We start from the raw sequence: 24,491 nt of genomic DNA, 5'->3' as shown, positions 1-24,491 counted from the left end.
ACTGTTTATACCTAACATTTTCATTACTTCAGACAAGTCTTCTTTAGATTCCATACACATAAATAAAATGTACCAAGGATTATACTAAGTAGGATTTTATGCTTATAGAGTTTTTATGGGCAATTTCCCTGCTGAGTGGAGCTCAGTAGTCAACATTTCAATTCCAGTGTGATATTTGCTGTAATGAACACCTGCAATTCAAATACATATCTCAGTCCTTTTGTTGCAATTGCACAATATCAACAGCTGTGACTTCATCTACTGGCTAGCCTCCTTACAGTTTATCAAAGAACGTTTTTTTTTTTTTCGTATTAGTAAAGTTTTTCATGTAATTTTACCCACTACAGGGTAGCTTGACTATTTTTAAGACCACAGTGCATGATTGTTCTTTTCTTTTCATGTCGGGTTTATTTTGACTTTGTTGTAGAGGCTACCAGGTATATGATGGCAAGACAATAAAGTTTATCTCATCTATCTGCTATCCAGATGTCCAGTTCCTGGTTGTGATGGTCAGGGTCATATAACTGGAAAATATGCATCCCATCGCAGTGCATCAGGGTGTCCTCTAGCTGCCAAAAGGCAAAAGGATGGGTACCTAAATGGCTCACAGTTCTCTTGGAAGTCAGTGAAGACGGAAGGAATGTCATGTCCAACCCCGGGATGTGATGGCTCAGGACATGTCAGTGGTAGTTTCCTTACTCATCGTAGGTGAGTAACTGTGGCTTATATTTTTCACATATGCTTTTTTGTTTAAATTAGGTTAGCAAGATTTGAAATACAGCTTTTTCTCATGGCATTTCTCTGTTCCTTTTGAATTTCATTACTACTTCCAAAAATTTTCTTCCTATATCTGTTTGTAGATAACTGGAAATCAAGACACATGATTTTCTGAATGCAAATCCTTGCAGGTAGACACCTGAATCTGAATCTATAATACACAGAAAAGTTTAGGGAAAAAATTGTGCATCACAATAACTGTAATCTGCTACTGTCTTATTGACTCTGGACAAATTACCTCAGGATAGATTGTAATACACATCTGAATCCCCCTGATTTTCAGAGATGTCTAACACATTGTTGATTCCCAAACATCAAAGCATGAAACTAACAAACTTAATGAACTAGTTCCATAGAAGCAAAGTACTTTTACGCATTTAGTAATGCAAATGTTCGCTCAAAACAAAATGTAGAATACAGCAGATTAATTAGAACTAATGGAATACAAATATTTGACAAAAGAAATATAAAGCCAAATTTTTCATAAACTTAGCAAAAATAAGAGAACTTCAGTGATGACAATTTTCATAGCTTTTAAGAGATTAAGGAAGAGAAGGTGGCCAGTCTGTTAGGGATAAATCTTGCTGCCATTTTAGATATTAACTTATGAGGAAGCCAGGGTGTTCTTGGAACTTGAGGTGGGAATCTCAGCCTGAACACGACTGAAATGCCAGAGCAAATTTCTTATTATATAATCACTAATATAAAATTCTATTACTTCAAATATGTCAAGCCCATGTGCCTAATTTGTCACCCTTCTCCAGGCAGACCTCAGTTGAACTTCTGTACCTTTTAGTTAACTAAACCAACCTGACCTTGGTTTGTAGTCAGTTCTAGAGATAGAGGTGAAAAGTGTACTTTTTCTTTCTTCTCTTGCCTGTAACTATTTCCTTTGATTCTTTCTTTGTCAATCATTTGTAGCTTAACTCAAAAGCCTTACCCTCACTGCAACCTCTCCATACTTTGTGCACATAGTTCCTGTTTATTGTTTAGGTTCAGAGCTATTTTTCTACTCAGTGTTTGTATGGTACCTACCAGGAAGGGATTCTGCCCATGGCCTGAGGTGCTACCTCAGTGGTCAAGTGTATTACACAGCCTGCAGCTCCGTAGGCTTTAGGAAGCGGCAGATATAAAAGCCCCAACCATTTGTGCAGATGTCCACGTGTGGATTTAAGTTTCTGACCTTCAGTAAAATATCAGTAATAGTGTCCGTATTTCAGTTTAGTGTTCTTCGTAATGCTGTAACATCTATTTAACTCATAGAGATCTGTCACTAAAATTTTGAAATTATTGTACCTTTAGTTGAAAGGTACAATATGATTACTGAGAGATTGTTTTCAAGGAGTATTTACATAGTATTTATATTTTGAAGGAAAAAATTCTTGCAACAAAGATAACTAAATTCTAAAAGGAACATACTGATACAAAATTTAACTGTTCTTCAAGGGACAATTGGTACCTAGAGATTTTTGTTAATAGGAATGTTTTCATGAAAAAAAAATAAAATAAAATTTAAATTCTTTTTTTTTTTGCCATGGAGAAACCTAAATATGACATTTAGCCACATAGCAGCCATGTGCTTTCTTGAGTACTTTTTAAAGTGCAAAAGTACTTGAGTACTTTATGCCATTTGAAGTGTTCGTAGGGCGTGCAAGATGGCCGTACTGGGTTGGCAAAAATAACTGAATATTCGTGAGACACTCCCATTGTTTAATTATAACACCTGAGAGCTGAAAGTGCTTCACAGAGGCCTGGAAGGGTGCTGGCCTTCTTAATTAATGGGCCCCAGAGCTCCAGTACTCCGTGGCACCTTTGACACATAGTTCCCATGCAGACATTTAAACCTAGGTGTCCTAATCTGGAGTCCAATCCCTCCTGAATTACAGACTATGCATTTCCTTACGTAAGGATGAAATATCCCCTCATTTTTAGTGTATCCATTTTAATAGGCTGTGGTCTCATCTTCTGCCTCTAACAACATTCTGCTAAACAGCTATGGCTGTAAATCTCAGACGCCACCTTCTGAAGAAAAGCAATGCTATGACAGTTACACACTGTGACCAGGCTTATGTACAGCCTTTTGCAGGTATATCTGTGCTCTCCTCCTGTGTGGGGAGAAAGCAGGGCTATGACCATTATCTGTGTCAATAAAAGCTCCTAGGGAAGTAGTAGTTAAAAGTCTTCATTTTTGCCAGTATAGCTCACTTCTCTCCTAACAGGTGATTTTACTTCCCCAGTAAAAATATTTTTCTATCAGCAGACTTCTCTAAGCATATATATTAATTGCATGTGTAGTTGTCCATAATGTGTTATTTGAGATTTTATATTCTACCATTTGTAGACAGCTGTTAATATGCTATTATCCAAGCAGCTGTAATACTCTGGAAACTGGAACAGCAGACTGGCTTGTGAAAATGATGCCAATTCTTGTATTAATTAGAAAAGATATATATATTGATGTTTTTGAGGCAAAGATTTCTTGGAGCTGCTGTTGCACCTTGTCCAATATCAGTGGACCCTGCAGGTGATCCACAAGGGCTGGAAAATCAGTACTTAGTTAAAAACCTGCGCCAACTGGTATCACACAGCCTGGAATTTTTTTAAGTGTATGCATATTTGTACGTACATGCTTCTGAAGCAGAAATAATTAGCCAATGGAAAAAAAATTTCAGTAAATTTTGAATCCTATGAACAAAGGCACCAACAAAGTTTCTGTTTTTTCAATGTTTGCCATGCCTGTCTGCAGAAATTCCTATGAATAGTTTTATTTTGTCAAAGAGTTTGCATAGGAAAGAATGGCAACAGAGGGTTATCAGGAGAGACTTGAAGCATAGAATTAAGAGTGCTGTGCTTCAAAAGGAGCCTGTGCTAGCAGGAGCGGCCAGTGTGAAATTAGGTGACCTATCAGCAATATAAAAATGAATTGGAAGGCATGTAAGCATGGAGTCAGTGGATAGGTAAATGAAATAGGTTATAATGAAATGTAAATTGGTTATTATACTGTAGCTTTCCAGTTTGGTTCTTGAACAGGCCCTTACATCCTCATATTTGATTTAAGAAGATTTTTCTGGACGGCATCATTTCTAATGCTGTGATCAGTGGAGACTTTCTCAGAATATACTTGGATTTAGCAACTCTGCTCCTTAGCTCAGAAGGGGAAAAGTGCTTGTGCTGACTTCCGTGGAAATTACATGCAGAAATGCCTTTTCAGATGTAAAACAATATTCTTGCTCTCTTCTCCTGCCCACTTTTATTTAAATCAGTGTTCACCCATTTCAAACACAGTAATGTAGCTTTTAAATTCCCCTTACTATGTGTAGGTTTAACCTCAGTAGGCAGCTCAGCCCCACATAGCTGCTCGCTCACTCACTGCCATCAGGATGGGGGAGAGAATATGAAGGGTAAAAGTGAGAAAACTTGTGGGTTGAGACAAAGAGAGTTTAATAAGTAAATCTTAAGCCACTTAAATATGCATAGCAAAACAAGGAATTCATTCACTACTTCCCATCAGCAGGAAGGTGTTCAGCCATCTCCAGGGAAGCATGGCTCCATCATGTGTAATAGTGACTTCGGAAGAAAAATGCTGTATCTCTGAATGTCCCCTCTTCCTCCATCTTCCCCCAGATTTTTTTGTCATTGCTGAGCATGACATCATGTGGTAAGGGATATCCCTTGGGTCAGTTGGGGTCAGCTGTCCCAGCTGTGTCCCCTCACAACTCCTTGTGCACCCCCAGCCTGCCTGCTGGTGGGGTGGGGTGAGAAACAGAAAAGGCCTTGACTCTGTAAGCCCTGCTCAGCAGTAACGAAAACATCACTGTGTTATCAACACTGTTTTCAGTACAACTCCAAAACATAGCACCATACCAGGTACTATGAAGAAAACTAACTCTATCCCGGCTAAAACCAGTACAAAAACATATGCTAGTAAAGCTATAATATACAAGAGATGATAAAGTTATATTTTCCCCATTTACAGGTTAATGCTAAATAGAAATGAAAATGTGGAAAAGCAGAATTTTCAACTAGACCAGGTTGCTCAGAGTCCTGTCCAACCTGACCTTGAATGTTTTCAGGCATGTGGCATCTACCAGCTCTCTGGGCAACCTGTGCCACTGTTTCACCGCCCTCATCATAAAAAATTTCTTCCTTCTATCTAGTTTAAATATCTTCCCTCTTTTAGTTTAAACCCATTACTCCTTGTCCTATCGCTACAGGCCCTGCTAAAAAGTTTGTCTCCATCTTTCCTGTAGGCCCCCTTTAAGTACTGAAAGGGCACAATAAGGTCTCCCTGGAGCCTTCTCTTCTCCAGGCTGAACAACCCCAACTCTCTCAGCCTGCCTTCATAGGAGAAGTGCTCCAGCCCTCTGATCATTTTTGTGGCCCTCCTCTGAACCTGCTCCAACAGATCCACGCCTTTCCTGTGCTGAGGGCTCCAGAGCTGGACACAGTACTCCAGGTGGGGTCTTATGAGAACAGAGCAGAGGGGCAGAATCCCTTCCCTAGACCTGCTGGCCACACTTCTTTTGATGCAGCCCAGGATACAGTTGGCCTTCTGGGCTGGCTGCGAACACACATTGCCGGCTCATGGCCAGCTTTTCATCCACCAGTATTGCCAAGTGCTTCTCGGCAGGGCTGCTCACAGTCCCTACATCCACATAATCCCACATCATCCCGTGCCTTTTCCCTTCTGAAGAAATGTACGTAGAAATTGTGAGATGGTTACTGGAAATGTTTACATGTGACAGTTATGGGATATCCACTTTATGCGTAGGAAGGCTTAGTTAACGGCAAGGCTGTGAGAAAGCCTGCAGGAAGATAATAGCACTGCACTCAGTTCAGCCGTCGCCCCACATGCACATCCTGAGGTGAAGGAGCACTGCCAGTGTTGTTTCCTCCAAAAAGTCTAGATTGGTCATGGCTCTGAGCTGCACAGCTGCATTGCTAAGACTGGGAACAGGCAGATCAGGAAAAGTTGAAGAGATAGAAAGATAAAAACTCAAGACTGGAGCTGCCCTCTGCAGCTGCTTGCTAGAAGCAGGGAGATACTAACGCTGGCACAGATCCTCAGAGAACCTCTGAGCTCCCGGACGCTCAAAGCATTTGGGAGATGACAAATATGAGGGAAGATGGATGGAAATGTAGATTGTCATGTGCAGACCCTTTTTCTCATTAAATATGCTTTGCTAGAAATAGATACTGTCTAAAAAACCTGAAGGGGAGATTCTGAAGAGAAGGTTTGCAAGTGCCACCTGTAGTCAAACCTCCTGGTGCTTAGGGCTGCAGCCTGAGCCTGTGTCCACAGAACAGCATCTCACCCCAGGGTTTTCTGGGGTGGGTGTTCACATACAGAGTGCCAAAGGGGCAGCAGCTCTATAATCCAGATGCTTTGCGTCTGCAGACGTGCTCGTGGCTGCAAATTTGCTCCTAAACTGCTCCATTCAGTTGTTGTTTGCCTGAAGTCACATCCGCTCTTAGACATAAAAATACTTAGCATTAGTTCATGAGTCGAATGAGCCTTTTAGAAATGAGCTATATGGTTACAAAGGGCGTGAGAAGGCTTCAGATTATTCTGATTTTTATGGTTTGTGTGTAGGCTTGCAAACTCTGTTGTTTGAGCAAAATCAGTCCTGCAGAGTCTTGGACCTGAAATAGACTTTGTGTTAATGCAGTGTTGTGTGAGGCAGGACTTACATTGCACTAAGTTGTCTGAGATACTAAATGCCAGGTATTCCTTTCAGTTCATGGAGAAAGGAAAGTGACCAGAATTTAGATGGAAGTAATCGGTTCCTAGCTGGTGTTGGCTTTTTCAGCAGGATAGGAAGCTTATTTGAAATAAAACCTGAATTTTAAAAAAAGTTTTAAAGTTAAAAAAAGTTTTCTGATATCTGCAAATAAATGCAGAGAGGAAAACTTAGAAGCTTTATTAAACAACTGAAAATATAATTTAAAGTTGTATCAGATCTGAGATTCCATATATATATATGGAGATATATATATATATATGATGCCGTGTTCACTATAGACTAATGCAAATTAAAGATACTGGAAGGTGCATACTAATACTGTGGTTTGGTGCTGTGAACCACAGTGCAAAAATGAGATATGTCATGATAAAATACCCTGTGTAAAAACAACAAAAAAATAATTCATAGAATCATAGAATACCAGACTGGAATGGACTTCAAGGATCATCTGGTCCAACCTTTCTTGGCAAAAGCACAGTCTAGACAAGATGGCCCAGCACCCTGCTCAGATGAATCTTAAAATTGTCCAATGATGGGGAATCCACCACTTCCCCGGGGAGATTATTCCAATGGCTGATCGTTCTCATTCTGAAAAATCTCTCTCTTGTGTCCAATGGGAATGTCCCCAGGAATGACTTGTACCCATTACCCATCTTTTCTATGTGACTTCTTGTAAAAAGTGAGTCTCCATCTTCTTTGTAGCCATCCTTTAACTACTGAAACATGGTGATAAGGTCTCCCCTAAGCCTTCTCTTCTCAAGGCTGAACAAACCCAATTCTCTCAGCCTTTCCTCATATGGCAGGCTTCCCAGTCCTTTGATCATCTTGGTGGCCCTTCTCTGGACCCTCTCCAGCCTGTCCACATCTTTTTTGTATAGTGGGGACCAAAACTGAACGCAGTATTCCAGGTGTGGCCTGACCAGCACTGAGTGGAGTGGGATAATGACTTCTTTATCTCTGCTGGTGATGCTCTTGTTGATGCAACCCAGGATTCTGTTGGCTTGCTGTGCCACAGCAGCACAATGTTCACTCATATTGAGTTTGTGGTCCACCAGGACCCCCAGGTCCCTTTCCACAGAGCTGCTCCTCAGCCTGTGCTGTGCTCCCAGCCTGTGTTGCACTCCTGGATTATGTTTTCCCAGGTGCAAGACCTTTCACTTGTCCTTGTTGAACTTCATAAGGTCCTTGTTAGCCCACTCTTCCAGGCTATCCAGGTCTTCTTGCAGGGTAGCTCTCCCTTTCAAAGTGTCCACTTCCCCACTCATTGGCAAACTTCATCAGGGTACACTTGATCCCATCATCCAGATCACTTATAGAGATATTAAACAGCATCAGGCCCAGTATCAATCCCTGGGCGAACTGACTTGTGACAGGTTGCCAGTTTGAAAAGGAGCTGTTTACCACCACCCTCTGGGTACAGCCTGTCACCCAGTTCCCCACCCACTGCACAGACCACTTGTCTAGATTATAACTCATCAGTTTCTCCAGGAGGGGGCTGTGGGGAACCTTATCAAAAGCCTTGGAGAAATCCAGGTAGACACTGTCCACCACTTGCCCCACATCAACCAAGCAGGTTACTTTGTCATAGAAAGTGATCAGGTTTGTCAAGCACGATTTGCCATTGGTGAATCTGTGCTGGCTTTGCCAAGATTTGACTTGTGATAGCCCCCAGGAGGATTTGTTCCATAACTTTCTGAGGGACTGAAGTAAGACTGATGGGCCTATAGTTTCCTGGATCCTCCTTTGAGCCCTTCTTGTAGATGAGGGTGACATTAGCCTTCTTCCAGTCTTCTGGGAGGTCCCCCAATGTTCACGACTTCTCAAAGATTATGGAGAGCAGCCTTGCCACAACGCCACCCAGTTCTCTTAACACCCTTGGGTGGATAGCATCAAGGCCCATTGATTTGTAGGGGTCAAGCTCCTGTAATAGTTCACGTACCAACTCTTCCTTCACTGGCGGTGGGTCTGTGCTTGCATTAACCTGGATTTTTGCTCCCAAGGCCTGGAGCCCAATAGTGCTGGTAAAGAGAGAGGTGAAGAAAGTGTTGAGAATGTCTGCCTTTTCAGCATTGCTGGTGTTGAATTCACCTCTCCTGTTTATCGGCAAGCCAATATTTCCCTTCTGTTTCTGCTTGTTGTTTACATACCTGAAGAATCCTTTCTTGTAGTTTTTGACATGTCTGGCCAATTTCCATTCAAGCTGAGCTTTTGCTTTTCTAACTGCACCTCTGCATTCCCTGGCAATGCCCTCGCAGTTCTCAAGGGGTATTTGTCTGCTTTTCCATCTCTGGTACGCTTCTCTTTTGGTTTTGAGCAGACTCAGAAGCTCACAGTTAAGCCAATTACGAGCATTCTTTAAAACACATAGAATCCAAACTGCCAGCTGAATTCTCAGGATGCTCTAAACTTCCAAAATACTGTGTTTGTGAGGAATTTCTGTCCAGCAATTACATCTGTTGGGAACCAGAGGTTAAAGAACACTTTTGAAAGGTGTTCCTATGCTATGTTGAAGATAATGTTGAAAATAGTAAAAACTTTGCAGAGAGGAAATTTTTCTTGTTCTTCCATTTATCTGTTTATGAAACATAAATACCCCAGATTTGTATGAAGCTTTTATAGGCAACTCATTCAATTGTTCGATTGCATCTGTTTCTAGCCAGGTCTCTTGTCAAGTCAACTCTTGTCCTTTGTTTTATTTGTTGCTACAGTCAGAGCACCACATTTTAGTCAAAATTAATTCACTCTTAACTGTCATTTTTTTGCTTTTTCCCCTGGTAGGTATTTTAAAGTTGTTTAGGGTGTTTGTTTGTTTTTAATGTGCCTGTCCCCTCCCTGCAATTGATTTACTTTGCCATTTCTCATCTGTTATTTCTTTCCTACAAGCTCTACGTTGTAATTCAGCAAGAGAAAGTCTTAAAACGTTTAGAGTATAGAAGAACTAACCAAACTCACTGCATTTAGCAGTAATTACAACTGACAATGATAAGCGTCATCATTGTGACTTTATTGAAAGATGACAGACATGCAAACGTGCTGACATTTCCAAGAAGGCAAGGAGAGAAACATGGCAATTAAATGTAATAATTATATACATAAAGAAGAAAAATATTCAACTAAAATCTGTGAGGTGGATCTGCAATACAAAGGATCTTTTTACTTAGGAATCTTGTGTTGACCCATAATCTCAAGGGAAAAGGGTCTTTCAAATTGCTTTTCAACATCCTCCTCCTCTCATACTGCGTTTGTGCCGGCCCCCTCCCGCCCCGTGGCTCCTGTTCCATCTTCTTTCTGACTTCTGCACTTCTCGGTCCTCAGCATTTGAAGTAGCTGGCCCTCAAGTAACTTCTTCTGAGCGCTGGCAGAACAGGACAGGCGGTCTCACCAGTGTTGCCTCCAGCCAGCAGCCTTCTGCCCCTGGCCCTGCAGCCCTGAACGGGTCTGATGGCAGAGAAGGCGCTCCCACTTGTCATACACACAAAGTGCATGGAGGGTCTGGCAGCCAAACACTAGCTCACATCTGAGCATGGCCAAGTGACGGTCTGTCAGAGGCTTGTAACTCTGCCACATCTATGTTTGTTTTCACGAGGACAGCAGAATGCAACTCCAAACTCAGAACAATACCCTGTGAAATGTCAAGTCTTGCTCCAATTAACAGACAATTAGAAATGTTCACTGAGTTATTGGGGCTTTTTTCCCTCCTCAGTATGGACAGAACAAGGTATATGGACAAAACAACAGTATATAAATGTATTCTGAGAAATGTAATATTTTTTTCTATGACATTTGGAAAAAAAACCTGAGCCTGGCCAGACAGCTACCATGGAAGATTTCAGTCAGATCAGTTAAAATTTGGCAAAAGTCAGAAGTGACTAAGTGCAAAGCCTGGTTGTTGAAAGAGTTAGGGCCTTTGTGGGTAGTTCTGCAAGCTCTTTTCATTACAAGCTGGAAGAAGAATGGAATAGCATTTTAATCAGATGTACAGTCTATTAAACTGGAAGGCTCCTAACGGAGAGCTAATCTAAAAGGACTTAAGAGGTTTACTTACCTTGGGAAAGTCAAGGAGAAAATAATATGAAATTCATATTAGAAAAAGCAGACTGCACAATATAAACAAGAAAAGTCATTTTGCTGAGCAGACCTGACAAATGACAGCAGACAGTAATTTGTACAGGTGCTTGCAATGTGATATCTCCTTCATTTCAGGCACTTAGCAGAAGCTCTCTGGTTATAAGCCTGTTTGTCCTCATTCCAGACATAGCCCACAAAAAAAGCAGAGGACTGGATGGCTTTTTAAATTTCAGGTGGGATGAATTTTCCTCTTGGAGTACCTTTTTCTCTCTGCTGTCTATACAAGTGCCTAGAGAAACTGTGTTTTATTTAAGTGTCTAAGTGAGATGGGCTTGGTCACTACATAGATCACTTGAAATTTTGAGCTGCCTAAGAGCACTAAGCAGAGGTACGTAGCTAGAGATACACCTTATCTATTTCTACACAGGGAAATCTCAGCCTGTTTTCTCCTTCACAATACCTGCCCTATTAAAATGACCAGTACTGGTCTTCAGGTCATCTGTCCTGTTGTGTGCAGTCACAGGACAGGAGAGAGGCTGATAAACTTTGCGGTAGCCAGCCCCCAGCTCCTGGGCCACTCAGTGGTGGCCCATTAAGTGCACACTCCTTCCCCTTAACTTAGTGCTAGGGCCACCTGTAAATCGTGTAATGTGCTGCAGTGCTGCCTCACTCACCAAAGAACAAACGAGAGATTTTTGAGCAGTTGTTGCATCGTTGGGCAAGAGCCAAACCTCTTTCCCCGTTCAGGGATGATACAGGTCAAAGCTCATCAGCACATGTGAGAAGCCCACCCACAGAGCCTCTTTGCTGACTAAGGAACTTTAATTAACAAAATATGATGTTAATTTGCCACAGGACTACTGTGGCCAGCTGAAGGGCAACTTTGGCAATGCTTTTACAGTTCCAGCATTTCAAGATTCATTAATCCTTTTTTCTGGTGTATATTTATGCCCCAGGGGCATTCCTTTCCAATTGAGTCTGCTTTCAGAGCCTTTTCTCTCAGCTTGGCCATGTTTACAGTTCTGAGTAATTTCTTTTTTTTTTCTCTTACCTGATGCTTGTTTTATGCTTTTGTTATGAGGGATTAAGCATTAACACTATTTGCCTTTTAAATCCTCAAATGAAAAATAGATACCCTGTCATCTTCTGGGTTTCATGGCCATTCACTCTATATCATTGTCCATTTGGTGCTTGACTGACCAGATTTTAATACTACTTCAACCCTCCACCTCTAAAATTAGAAAGCAGTCCTTTCTTGAAAGTCTTTTTGAAACAGTGATCAGATATCATTAAAATAATTTTGAAATGTTACATTTTGTTTTAATCGTAATGGCTATATTTCTTTTGTGGCCACTTGGGTAGTGTTTTAATTTTTTTAAGTTCTGGAACCAATGCAAAGATTTATTTAAACAGAATTAAATCTCAGCTACTGTCCTTAGCAGCTTTGGAAAGCAACTTGGATTAGGAGCTGCCACTTTCCATGTTACGTCAAGCTTTTAGTCTTTTTTAAGTTAGATTTCCCTCTGATTAAAAAAAAAAAGAAAAAAAAAGCTTTAACCAGAGCCTAAAAAGGGCCACATTAATCAGAATTATTCTTTTCCAGTGAAGAATTCTGAAACTGAGCTGAACAGAGGATTTTTTCCAACACCGCACAAAGGCAGTTGGGGTTGTGTGGCCAGTGGGGAGGAGGAGAGATTCCTCTGTGAGTTGCAGCAACCTCCATGCAAACAGAACTAGCTTGTTTGTAAAACCTTTCTCCTGGACTACCTTTACTTCACAGCTCAGTAAGAACCTGGGGAAAAGCCAATCACCCTTAAATGTAAATAAAAATGAGTGCTGGGCTAGGGAGGGTTCCTTTTATCTCTGCTGGAGTTGTGCATAGAGTATTTCATCCTTTAAGGTGTGTGGCAGAATTTACTCATGGGAATAAGGAAATCACTAAAGCTGATACCCTTCAACACAGAAAAAAATGAGTGGTTCTTGGATTTAATATTAAACCAAGGAAAGGGCCACTTTGATCACTGAGTTTGATCTCTTAACTTGAACTTCAAACATTACCAAATAGCTCAGGAGCTTAGCCATAAAAGTAGGGTTTCATCCATTAACAAAACAAAACTGTAATTTTCAGTGTGATCTGTATTTCCGTGAATTTCAAAAGGATTTTACATCTAGGGCTTGTTTTGGATCTGTCTCTAGTTGAAAGAGGTCCCTTGAATGTGACATTTCTCTAGTCTATGGACAATGTTATTTTTAATAAACAGGAAAAGTGTTTCATTTTCTTAACTTTTTGAAAAGACACTGTGGTAGTGAGTCTATAAATATCTTATAGCGTTGATAAAGCTAGCCCTCGGGATGCTTTTTGGGTACTCCAGGTTGAGGCTCTGGTTTCTTTGCATCCTGTTCTTTCTTTCTTTGTAAAGTTAAGCACTTCACTCACCGTATATAAAAGTTGCGTTTTATTTGACCTTTCTCTCCTCCTTTCCCACATCCCTACTTCTCTGTTTGGAAAATGTTTTCTTCACTTGACAAGCCAAGTACAATTCCTTCAGCTTCAAGAGGATCTGTCTGCTGCATCTGTCCGCTGAGGCAAAAAATGTATTTAACAGAGCACAGCTGGAACCCAGAAAACTAAAATCAGTCACCCAGACAATTGCTTCACTTGATCAATGATCCTCCACTCTGGCGGCCTCTCGTGTTTGCATCCCTGAAGACAGTGCAATTCCATTCTTGAAGCAGTTCAGGATTTTAGCCTGCATTTGTTTGTTTTTAAACTAAATTTCTTGGTAAATATGCACTAAACACTAGCTGGATGACCCTTTCAAACTTTTTTCCCCATTAATTTTCCTTTTATTTTGGGATCAATTTCACCTTATTTTCTAAATCCACTGATTATATGGCAAGGCATAGGTTGTGGTCATGCAACCACAGTCTTAAAGAAGAAAGAAAATTAATTCTTCAGGTTGTGTTCAACTCTAACAGATGCAATCACTGTATACTCTTTATCCTAATTTGCACATCTAGTCTTCCTGCATACCTTCTAGATGACTCAAACCAGGACACCGTTAGTCATTACTCTTCAGGGCAGTCGGGATAAGATGTAGCTGTACATATGGATAGACCATATTTTGTAGAGTTTATACAGCTACTAGCACTTTACCTCTGCACGCCTCCTCTTATGAAGTCTTCCTGTAAAAACAAGCCTGATTAATGCAGGTTGAACTTGCATGGCGTAAAACCCAGTCACTCTTTCTACCTGTCAGTCCTAGAAATGTCTGTTGCATAGACAGTGCCATGCCCTGCAAAGCAAAGCTGCATGATAGGTCCCAGCCATGCACCTCTCCATTTAGCATCCATGCCCAAAAAAGGCACATTTCCAGTACAAATGATGTGTTATGATGTCAGAAGTCTCCAGGCAACCAGCAAAAATTCAGACCTCAAATTCTAGCACATGCCTTACAGGAAGTTTGCAGGATTTGACACTAGATCACTTTAATGTCACAGTTCAATGCATTTTTCATAGTGTTTTGTAAATTACGGCAGAAGTTGGCTTTCAAGGATGATGTGCCAGACCATACTTTTCTTTCTCAAATTAGAGATGAGGCCTAACAGCAGAAATTAAGCGAGAGCCAAGACACATTGCATCTCAACAGGACAAGGTGCTGATGATCAGCTGGTTGTTGATACCTTGTCTCTGTGGCAGCAGCAGCCGCTCATAGCTCCTGCTGAATCAGGAGCTCACAGGAAGCCCCGAGTTGGGCGTTGGTGTTTCTCGCAGCCCCAGCAAAATGCTGTCACTACAAGCCCTGTGGCTTCCACAACCTGACGGAGATAAATGATGGCTCAGTACTTTTATACTGTATTTATTACAGCAGTACCCCCAGCAGTGTTGTTAGAAAGCCTTATTCATTTTTATTATGGAAAAAGACTCAACTGTGTTTATATTTTCTTTTTGCATGGTTTCTCATGTGTATGAGAATAATAGCGGTAGCAAGTGAGATAACTGTGATTAATTTTACTCATTCTTTGCTGGAATGAAAAGTTGCAGAATTCCATGTAAAAGTCAGTGTAAACTTTGTTAAAATACAAAAAGTAAACCAAAGCAGGATTACACAGTAATTCCACATGTAACAGAAAACCTATGAAAGGCATCAACTGTAAAGGCTTTGAACTTCATGTGAGGATAAGTATTATCCTTACCAAAACAACTAGCTAGCATGTTTTTCTTGGTCTTTTTGAAATTTTGAGATGTTTAAAGCATATTTTGCTTAACTCTTAAAGCACTGAAAAGGCTTTAACTTGTACTCTTTGGCTTGCCAGTCATGGGAAGGCAAGTAAAATCTCAAGGTATTTGAGACAAAATTTTGTCTTCTGTCTCTTTTTACCCCCATTCTTCTAGAAATCTTGAGCAATTTATTTATTTTCAATAATTAAACATTATACTTAAATTAGAGGACTTTATTTAGTAGGAAGCTGGGTGTTTACTTAAATAAATGCTTTTAATCAAAGGTACCATATTCCTCAGAAACTCATTCCACATTACAGAGAGATTATTTGAGTATATGCTTTGAATTTGATTTGCACAATTAAAAATTGTAAAAAAACCAAAGTCCTCCTTTCATTCTGAAGAGGAAATATAAATATGAGTGTATGCAATGAGAAGTATGTGACATTACTCAGTTTCAATAGCTATGAACCCTTAAATGTTGAATCAATAAGGAATTGTTTAGTAAGTTTCCAAATTGCCTTCACTGCTAAAGCTTGCTCAGAATAAGACTATCCATCGTTAAATTAGATTGAATATGTATTTTCTCTTACCTGTGATAGATAGTGCAACAACATTAAAGGTGTGATTTTGAAAAGGGGGATTGTTTGGTTTATACAATTATTTATACAACAGTGAGCACTGTCTGATCATTATTTTTATTTTTACAACAAAACCTGCTAAGACTGCCTTTGTTATCAAACTGTTTTGTACGATGTAATTAAAAAGCTTAATATTTTGGCAATATGGGAGACAAGATAACTGAATCTACATCCGTTAAGTGTAACAAATACCCTTTATAAGAGATATATATCCCTTATTGAGGCATTTTTATGGGAATGACTTTTCCTGGACTTCAACAAAAAGCCAACACATAGTTACTGCCTTTTTAAGAAACAATTTAGAAAAGGGCAATTTAGCCAGCTCGGTAAGTAATATTCACAAAGAAAAGCATAGTTCGTAAGAGTTAGTCATTTGGTTGTGAGAGGTAGCTCATGTCCCCTTCTCAGCATTCAGTTCCATGTTTGAACATACAAATTAAAAAGGGAGAAGGTTCAGAGCAGGGACATGTAAATACAAAAGGTGTACACAGTAACTGTTTTTAAAATAAAACCTTTTAATAAGATCATTGCATCTTTAGAAAATTGGACTGTTGTTCCCAGGCTTATAGTTTTGCAAAATATATCTGACTTCTATATTAGCTGTCTGTACAAAAAGAATTTGGAAGAAAGAATAAAACTGTGAAATCACTACTGGTGAGTTTGTTGTTTTTTTTTTTTTCAGACTAACACACTCTTTCAGTGCTAGGCAGTGAAGATAAACTGTCTCTGATACTGTTTTTATTACAGCTTTGGATTACAGATTTATTTTCAATAACTTATCAAAATTAACAGGCTCCTTACTGTTCACAGTTTATCAGGATGCCCCAGAGCTACTTCAGCAATGAAGAAAGCAAAGCTGTCTGGAGAACAAATGCTAACAATAAAGCAGCGAGCCAGTAACGGTAAATTTTTAATCATTACATTTTTAAATATTACTTCTTTGTAAACTAAAGTTTTTTTTTCCTACACGTGTGAATCTTCTTTGTATAAATAGTGAATTCACTGTCAGTAGAAGCAAAACTGGGGTTTATGCTGTGGAAGTCTGAGCCAGCAGTGGAGTTGTCAGGCTGGTCTGAGTTATGTCTACATAAATCTAAAACACTAAAATATTTCAAAGTAGAATATACCGTTATAATTTTCTGGTTCATGTCTCATTCATCAAAGGTGGATAGCTGGTCTTATATCGTTGTGGGATTCAGAAGAGGAAAAAGGTTTGATTTCCAGAGTGTCAAGTCCTCACAAGCCCCCTTGAATTCATTTGGAGCTGTGGCTCTATAACCTCTGGCAGATGTAGATGGCCTTGTGCCATTTCATCTCCAATAATCTGCAATCCTGCCTGGGAACCTTAAGTTGCAGGGAAGACAGTGAAAGCACCTCCGATAAAAGTCAGGATAGAACCCTGATAGTTGAAGTGCAACAGAAGCAAAACATAGGTGCTTCAGTTCAAATAAGTGACACACAAAAGGCTTGTCTGGGAGGTGCCTAAGTCCTGAGTTTTCTTGGAAAACTTTGTGTAGTCGCTTAGTCTGTGACAGTGCGTGCCTCCTCAGCTGTTGGTGTTGACTGTGTTTGAGAGCCACAAGGTATTTCAACACAGTGCAGGAGGCGTTTCAAGCCACGTTGCCAGCACAGCTGGAGAAAGCTTTGGCTTTGTTCAATACACACAGTTTTCAGTTCCATACTCCCTGGTAGAGTAGAAGATCTGGATGTAATTTTCTCTGCAACCTGAAAAACTGTACCTGCCATGCCCAGGAAGAATGCCTTAAGGACTGGTATATGGATATTTTGGGTACTTAAGGGGACACATGGCATCATTCCTATTAGGCAACGTGGGAAAAGGTATGCAGCATTCACACTGGAGTAAAAACAAGAGTGTGGGAACACCAGTTTCTCTAGCTTTAGGAGTTCATACTTTGGCTTGAGAGAAAATAGGTCTGTCTCTTTCCAGGACTACTTTAGGCTTCATTATAGTAATTAAAAGGATAAATAAATAAAATCTTTACAGTTTATTCTTGTCTGAATCCTTAAAAATGCAGATAACTTTAAAATTATTTTCTCTAAATGTTTAAAAAATGTTTTAAAAACTCAGAAATCACTTCCATTTTGCAAATTATTCTACATATCATTATTTAACAACACCCTTTTGAACCATGAAATCATTAAAAGCAACAGCAGAATCTGAATATATCCCAGTACATCAACAAAAAAATTTCACTGTGTTGGGAAAAAAAAATCTTCTGAATAAGTTATAAATGATTTTGACAATGCTGTAGTGTGAAGAGATTAGTATGTTAAGATATTTTCTTTTCCTTCAAAAGATCTGTAAGGGGACACAGTCTTTCAAATAAGTTACATAAGACAGTGGAGCAGAATTTGTTGCTGCAGGTGCATTTCTTATAATACAAAGTTAAATCAGCACATATAAAGAAAATGGTGTGTCTTACTGATCCTCTAGGCATTTTCAAACCTCTTGCTGGAAAATTACTGCAATTTTAAAAAGAAAAGTAGTGGAAAATATGTTGGTTTAACTTCAAAAGAAAAGTTTGAAGAATGCTTCCTTTTTCTTTTTTACTTTAGTACTTTTACTTGAAATAAATTTATTTTCAAATATGGAAATAATCAATTCACTGAAGTCTGATTCAAAGCTTAATTATTTTAACACCCCTTTTATTTTTGTATCACACAGGTATAGAAAATGATGAAGAAATTAAACAGTTAGATGAAGAAATCAAAGAATTAAATGAATCCAACTCCCAGATGGAAGCTGATATGATTAAACTCAGAACTCAGGTAACAGTTTTATGAAGCCCTAAATTCAGCTGCTTTTTTCTGCGTGACTGATTAAAGAAGCTATAGGAAATACATTGTTCCCTTTTATGTTTCTTACATATTAAGATTTCTATCTGTGATTTGCCATTTATAAAAGCAGAAAACAATATCCATTATGCAATTTTCACATTGGTTAACATCATAAAAAAAAAAAAAAGAGCTTAGCAAACTATATTCTTTAAAATAATGGCAAAAGCGTGACCTGTCATGGTCAGCTTTGTATTTCTCCTTGATTAGGCTGTGCCTTTTTAGTAGCAGTTAAAATATTGTGCGACATCATGGTCATTAACATAAGTTACAAGGTGAAGGAGTTCACATGAACAACATGGCTTTTGCCAGGTCTGCCTTACAGAGAAAATTTAGATAGGTAAGAGAATACTTGTTACACTTCATCATGTGGTACACTCAGTGCAGCCCTTGGCAGCAGTAGTGGTTCCACAGATCAAGCTTAATTCCTTTTAGTTTCCACATAAATCTGTTCAGGGGAAAAAGAAAGAAAAAAAAAAAAGGGAAAACCTAACATGAGACTATCATTTAAAACCTCATTAATCTGCAGTCCTAAAACTGCATGAAAAAAGCAAAGGAAGGAAATTAATTCTTTCCCTGGTATTTTCCAGTGTCCAACCTAGCTTCTGGTGCTTTTTTCTTCATGTGATTTGAGCACAGTCACCAACAGTGAGATTTACCACCACTGAGTGGTAAATCTGGCATTTACCACCAGTCTCACCAATGGTGAGATTTCCTCACTATTTATCAGCCTTTAGTCCCATGGTCATAAACATCTAAATGATCTTAATGGAGACAGAGTAAACGATTCGTGGTTACTTCTTTGTCTTCTTGTGGAGAAGAGCACCATGTCCATTGTTCTCTTCCTCCTCTTATATACCTATAAATAGAAGGCAGGATCTGCCTCTTCAGCTTGGTTTTTCTTTGACTTCTAAACCTTAGCCAAATTGATATTGAAACCTCACTTCTATTTTATGCCTGTATTCAGGGTTCTGGTGTAATTATTCAGCCTTTATAGGATTTGACTTACGTTTTACACAGTTTTCAGATGTGACCTAATATAACTGTAGGGTAACAAGGACAAAATCTGCGAGAATGTAAAGCAATATGAATAATCAATGGCAGGAAAATTATATGTATTTATGCTTATTATGGAGGAATTTGGTCCTAAGTTTTGAATCTGGCCACTTCCAATGTGCCTTATGTTTTCTTTTGCTTAATACAACAATGTAGGTGTAATTCACATACAGATTGATTTAGCTGAGATTTTAAAAAATATGAAGCAGTTTGGCCATTATGTATATATTAGGTAAATGCTCTAGTTGTCAATAACTTTCTGCATTTTTAATTTTATTTTTGGCCAGATGAATAAAAAAAATTAGCCATGGTAACACTATCACAGGCATAAAACACGTATTGAGTTTCAAAGTTGTAGCTAGGAATTTCACATTAAGTTTTGATCCAAAATGAAGTTGTATTTCAGTGGTCTCAGTTCCAGCTTTCATTTCGCAGACCAGTGCTGTTGCATATTCTTAGAAGAAATCAGATTAGGCGCTACCTGGGACCACCGCATATTCTTGGTTAAAAAAAAATCATGTGATGATTTTACCATGAAGTTGCAAGGATGCTTTTCACACCTTGGTGCAGCAGATTTACCAAAAGGGTAGAATGACTGCCAAAAACATACTGTCATTAAAATAATTAACAGGATTCTAGAAAATAGAGCTACAAGAGACCTTGAAACGTTTTGTCCACCAATCTTCTTTCCTTCCTACTTCCCAGCTCTTCCTAAGCCAACCTTGACAGATGCTTGTCTAACCTGTTCTTTACTTCCTGCACTAGAGATTCCACAGAATCTAAGCAGTCTAGTCTAATACTTACCTATTCTTACCCAACTAGCTACTGATGCCTAACAGAAAATCCCAGCTGAGTCAAACTTCACAAAAATTGAGAGGCCTCAATTTTGAATTCATACACTCTCCTGAAGACAAGCAATTTGCATTTCCAACACATAGAGTTACATCGTAGTCATTATCAATCTATTAAGAGGATCAAAGCCAACAGTCCCCTTTATTTGCAACAGTAAAATTATATTGAACATAACAAAATGTTTGCTCATAAACCTTTAGAAAATCATTGTGCAACCTAGATTTCAGTGAGACCTCACAGGCAGGGAATACGCAGTGGGAAAATAGTGAAAGTTCTGTGAACACCAGAAGTAGTAACAGTCTTGCTTGATGTGGATTTGCATCCCATATGATTGTGAGTGCCAGTGAAAGTTTTTCCTACAACAGGACCTTCCCTTCCATGTAGAATCTTATAATAAAGTGAAAAGTCATGCTGCAGCCTTTTTCTTTGTTAGAGCATTCATACAACTCTTCTTTATTCAGTTGCTTTTTTGCTTAAGACTTTGAAGAAAGTATTTTTAGTATAAGATCTTCTAGTAAATTTGTTCAAATTTAACATCCAAGTCCAAAAGCATGAGAGGGGCATGTGTCCCTTCAAACATAAAGGTGAGAGGGGCAAAGAAAAGTCTGCAGATAACTGTGTCTCATGCAAGCAACAGGTTATCCTGTTTTCAGAACAGATACAAGTGAACATACATTAGTTTTAGGGTAAAATGTGGGGAGGGAAATTTCAGCCTTTAAGCAAGTGAATACAATAATTACGTATGCCAGGTATCTTAAGATACTTACAGGTGAGTACTAAATGAAATTGTGAGATACGCTGATCAGCTGCCACTGTGTTTGCAGATAGTCAGCAACTCACACGAAAAAAAGAAAAAAGATCTATCTAAGTAGCAGTGCTCAGCTAGCTAGAAAACCTACAAAACGTCAGCTCCTGTCTACGCGTGAGGCAGCAGCAGTGTGCCGTACTGAACTGCGCCTTCATTGACATCAGACTCTTCACTTTGGTCTGTAACATAAAAAACATTTTTTGAGGTAAATATCGGAGCATGACTGACTCTAACAAGCACCTACGAAAGATGTTTTGCATTTGCATACAGCATTGCTCTCTGATATAAACAAGCTGAAAACAAAACAAGAGCAGGAGCAGTTTCAAAGCTGAAGCAAGTATTTTGCCTCCTATAATATTTTGTGGAAATAGCTCAGAATCGATTAATTGTGACAAAACCAAGCCCCTGCAATACCGACAGCTTGGATTAACTGCTATATGAACACCTGTAGTCAAAGTAAGAGATACTTGAAGATAGTTTTATGTAGCCACGTCATTTGCCAAAGTTACTTCTATCAGTTAATGGGCTGCATTTCCTTAAGCAGATTGAAACTCTAGGTCCGGAATAAAACTTCAGACATCTAACTACCTGATTGCGCCAACAATTTCCTAAAATTTACTCACCCATGGTCAAGTTAATATTCACTTAAGAACCTTTTCCCCTTCTGCCTGCTACTACTGCAAAAAGCCCCAACCTTCCCATCAGCATTTAAATTGTATCAGGTCTTCCCACAGTTCACTGTCTATGCCAGTGTAGAAAAGGATAAAGCTCATTTTAAGAATTCAAAACCTTGTGTTCTTTGGCATTTTTTCCACTTCTCTGGCATCTTTTTTCGCCCTCTTGTCAATGCACATTTTAACCTACACACACACACAAAAGCACACTGTAGACTTTGTAATTGATGTTAACAGTTGTCATCCAACATGGAAAGTAAGGACAGGTCTACAGAGGGAAGTGTAGACAGATACGAGTGAGCTCTGCATGTGCTCTCAACGAGTTGGACATAAGCCAATGCTCATCTGAAATCCTTATACCTTCATTAGCACTGTGTTCTGCACAAGCCTGGGTAAGTCGCCTCTCAGCAATGCTTTTTAGCTCAAGCAGGCCACCATGCAGGGTCTGAGCCACCTTGTGTCCCATCACCTGAGAACACAGGCAGAGCATACTCCCAGTTGTCTTCACCTGAACGTGGAGTCATCCCCCGGAGACCCACTCTCCTGGCTACGTGCAAATTTTCTTTGATTCCTTCAGTTTTGCAAGTCACTGTATGTATTAGAAAACTTTCCGAATTTGTACATACATCACAATAGCATGCAATTTTTCAGCTTTCAAAAGCAGCCTTGTGAATTTGCATGGAATCAAATTATGCTTACAAGGAGCTAAACACTGGCAGCAAGGAGCTGTGCATGCTTAACTAACTAACTAACTAACTAACTAACTATATATCAGAAAATACAAGAAATTCTTGACTTGCTGTAGAATGTCCCTCCTGTAGGCTCCTAGGAGCAGAAGTGTTTAACCACACGAGTGAACTTGCAGAACTAAGGTCCTTCTTAATGCCTTTCAACTCAAGAGGAAAAGCTCTAAAGCAGTGGAATCAAATCCAAGTTCATTCAATATTACCAGTATTAAAAAGACAAGCTGTTAAAGTCATACAACATGCGGTAGGAATAAAAAACCCTTAACAATGATAAGAATTGCAGACTCAAGCAAAACCTTTTTAAGCGTGAATGAATAGACCTTTTTCTCCTTTCCCTGGTATTTCTGTTATCTCTCCCTTCAAAGAGCGCATGCTTTATAACAGCTTGCTTTATATTACATTGTACACAAATTTCTCCATTTTAGATTACCACAATGGAGAGCAACCTGAAGACGATAGAAGAGGAGAACAAAGTAATTGAACAGCAAAATGAGTCTCTTCTTCATGAATTGGCCAATTTAAGCCAGTCTTTAATTCATAGTCTAGCTAATATCCAGCTGCCACATATGGTAAGTGATTGAGAGCACAAGTTAAGGAATTTGGAGATCTTCAGTTCACTTCATACAATAGATGTCTTTTTTTTACGTTTATGTTTCATCAACCAGTTGGATATTTGTGGTAACAACACTGAAACCATAAAGATACATTTAACTGCTAACAAAGACATGGAGGGCCTGTTCCAGTGTATCCTGTAAAATTAAGTAAGAACTAAATAGGCATTTTAAATATTATAAAAAATGGTGGCAATATGCCTTGATAATATGTTATGCTTAAATGAATATACGATTAAGAAAATAAAAGTTGTATATGAACTACTATTTAATATCTCGTAGGAACCAATCAATGAACAAAATTTTGATGCTTACGTGACCACTTTGACGGACATGTATACAAATCAAGATCGTTATCAGAGTCCAGAAAATAAAGCCCTACTGGAAAATATAAAGCAGGCTGTGAGAGGAATTCAGGTCTGAACAGCTGCTATAGTGGTGAAAGTCTTGCTTAAAAAAAGGATGCCTCTTGTTTTTTGCTGCTGTAATTTACCAGAAAGTGTTATATATTTATTTCTGTTTGAAACAGTGTTATGCTTACAAGACTTCATAATGATTTTATGTCTTGCTTTAAAGATAGTAATTGCAGAATAGTTTTTTGAATACATTCACATTTTGTACGTTTTCATATAAGCTGACATAGTGTGATATGCCATGTAATGTTTATAGCTGCTAATGTATGCACATTTTTGGGGTATATATATTTCTGAAGAGGTAAGCTGATCAAAATAAATAGAGTGTAAATTCTTTTTAATGCTTTAGTGATTAAATGTTTTAGTATTTTGAACTGAAATGGACAAAAAAAAAAAACAGCTTTGAATGACAATGTTGCGGTCTGCAGCCACTTTTTAAACACTATCATTTTGCCTCATGTTGGAGGATTTTATGGGATTTAAGAAATACATTTTGTGTGCATATTGTTTCATAGCAAGAATTGGTTGCAAAAATGCTTTATTTTTGAACAATGCTTGAAAATATTATGTGACTTTTGTTTTTGGAGGATGGTGTGTGGTGGGGGCAATAAAATGAGGTTTTTTGAATTCCAAGAAAATGGCATGGATTAGATGTAAGATACAAAATGGGTAATTTATTGTAAGACAACATCAAGCCATGGAAACTTGACAGAAGATTCAAAGCAGCTTAAACAGCACTTTTTAATTAACTTCTAAGCATTACATGGTATGAATATGGGAACTTCCATTATGAAAAGAACTATATCAGAGGTGGACAACGTGAAGATTTCAGCTTTTGTTTTCAAATAAACTTTGGAGCCAACATTCTCTTGTCTCTACTGGACTGCTAGTGCCCCTCTGAACTATCTGTTATAGCAATGTAGTTCATCTTTCAGAAATTCTGTGTTTTCAATTCAAGATGGAGGACAATATTTTAAAATTAACATTGCCTTTTCACATCTTTAATTTTGGGATAAACACAAA

General features: G+C 38.8%; 1 protein-coding gene across 4 annotated transcripts in view; it reads left to right on the top strand.

Moving 5' to 3' along the window:
* The window catches only part of MYT1L (myelin transcription factor 1 like), a 124,802-nt gene extending 100,723 nt beyond the window's left edge, over nucleotides 1–24,079 (top strand). For 2 of the 4 annotated variants that reach the window (XM_074154132.1, XM_074154131.1), the window contains exons 16-20: nucleotides 487–708; nucleotides 16,263–16,354; nucleotides 18,139–18,242; nucleotides 22,870–23,013; nucleotides 23,338–23,478. In XM_074154132.1, coding sequence (XP_074010233.1) covers nucleotides 487–708; nucleotides 16,263–16,354; nucleotides 18,139–18,242; nucleotides 22,870–23,013; nucleotides 23,338–23,478 — 703 coding nt within the window. Of the gene's footprint in view, nucleotides 1–486; nucleotides 709–16,262; nucleotides 16,355–18,138; nucleotides 18,249–22,869; nucleotides 23,014–23,337; nucleotides 23,479–24,055 lie in introns of those variants that run through there. The other 2 variants (XM_074154134.1, XM_074154133.1) reach the window with 2 other exon arrangements.
* Nucleotides 24,080–24,491: the final 412 nt, after the last annotated feature.

The sequence above is a fragment of the Numenius arquata genome, chromosome 9 (genome assembly GCF_964106895.1).
Source record: "Numenius arquata chromosome 9, bNumArq3.hap1.1, whole genome shotgun sequence".
NCBI lineage: Eukaryota > Metazoa > Chordata > Aves > Charadriiformes > Scolopacidae > Numenius > Numenius arquata.
Note: the sequence above shows the minus strand (reverse complement) of the source record. Positions and strands in the feature narration are given on the sequence as shown.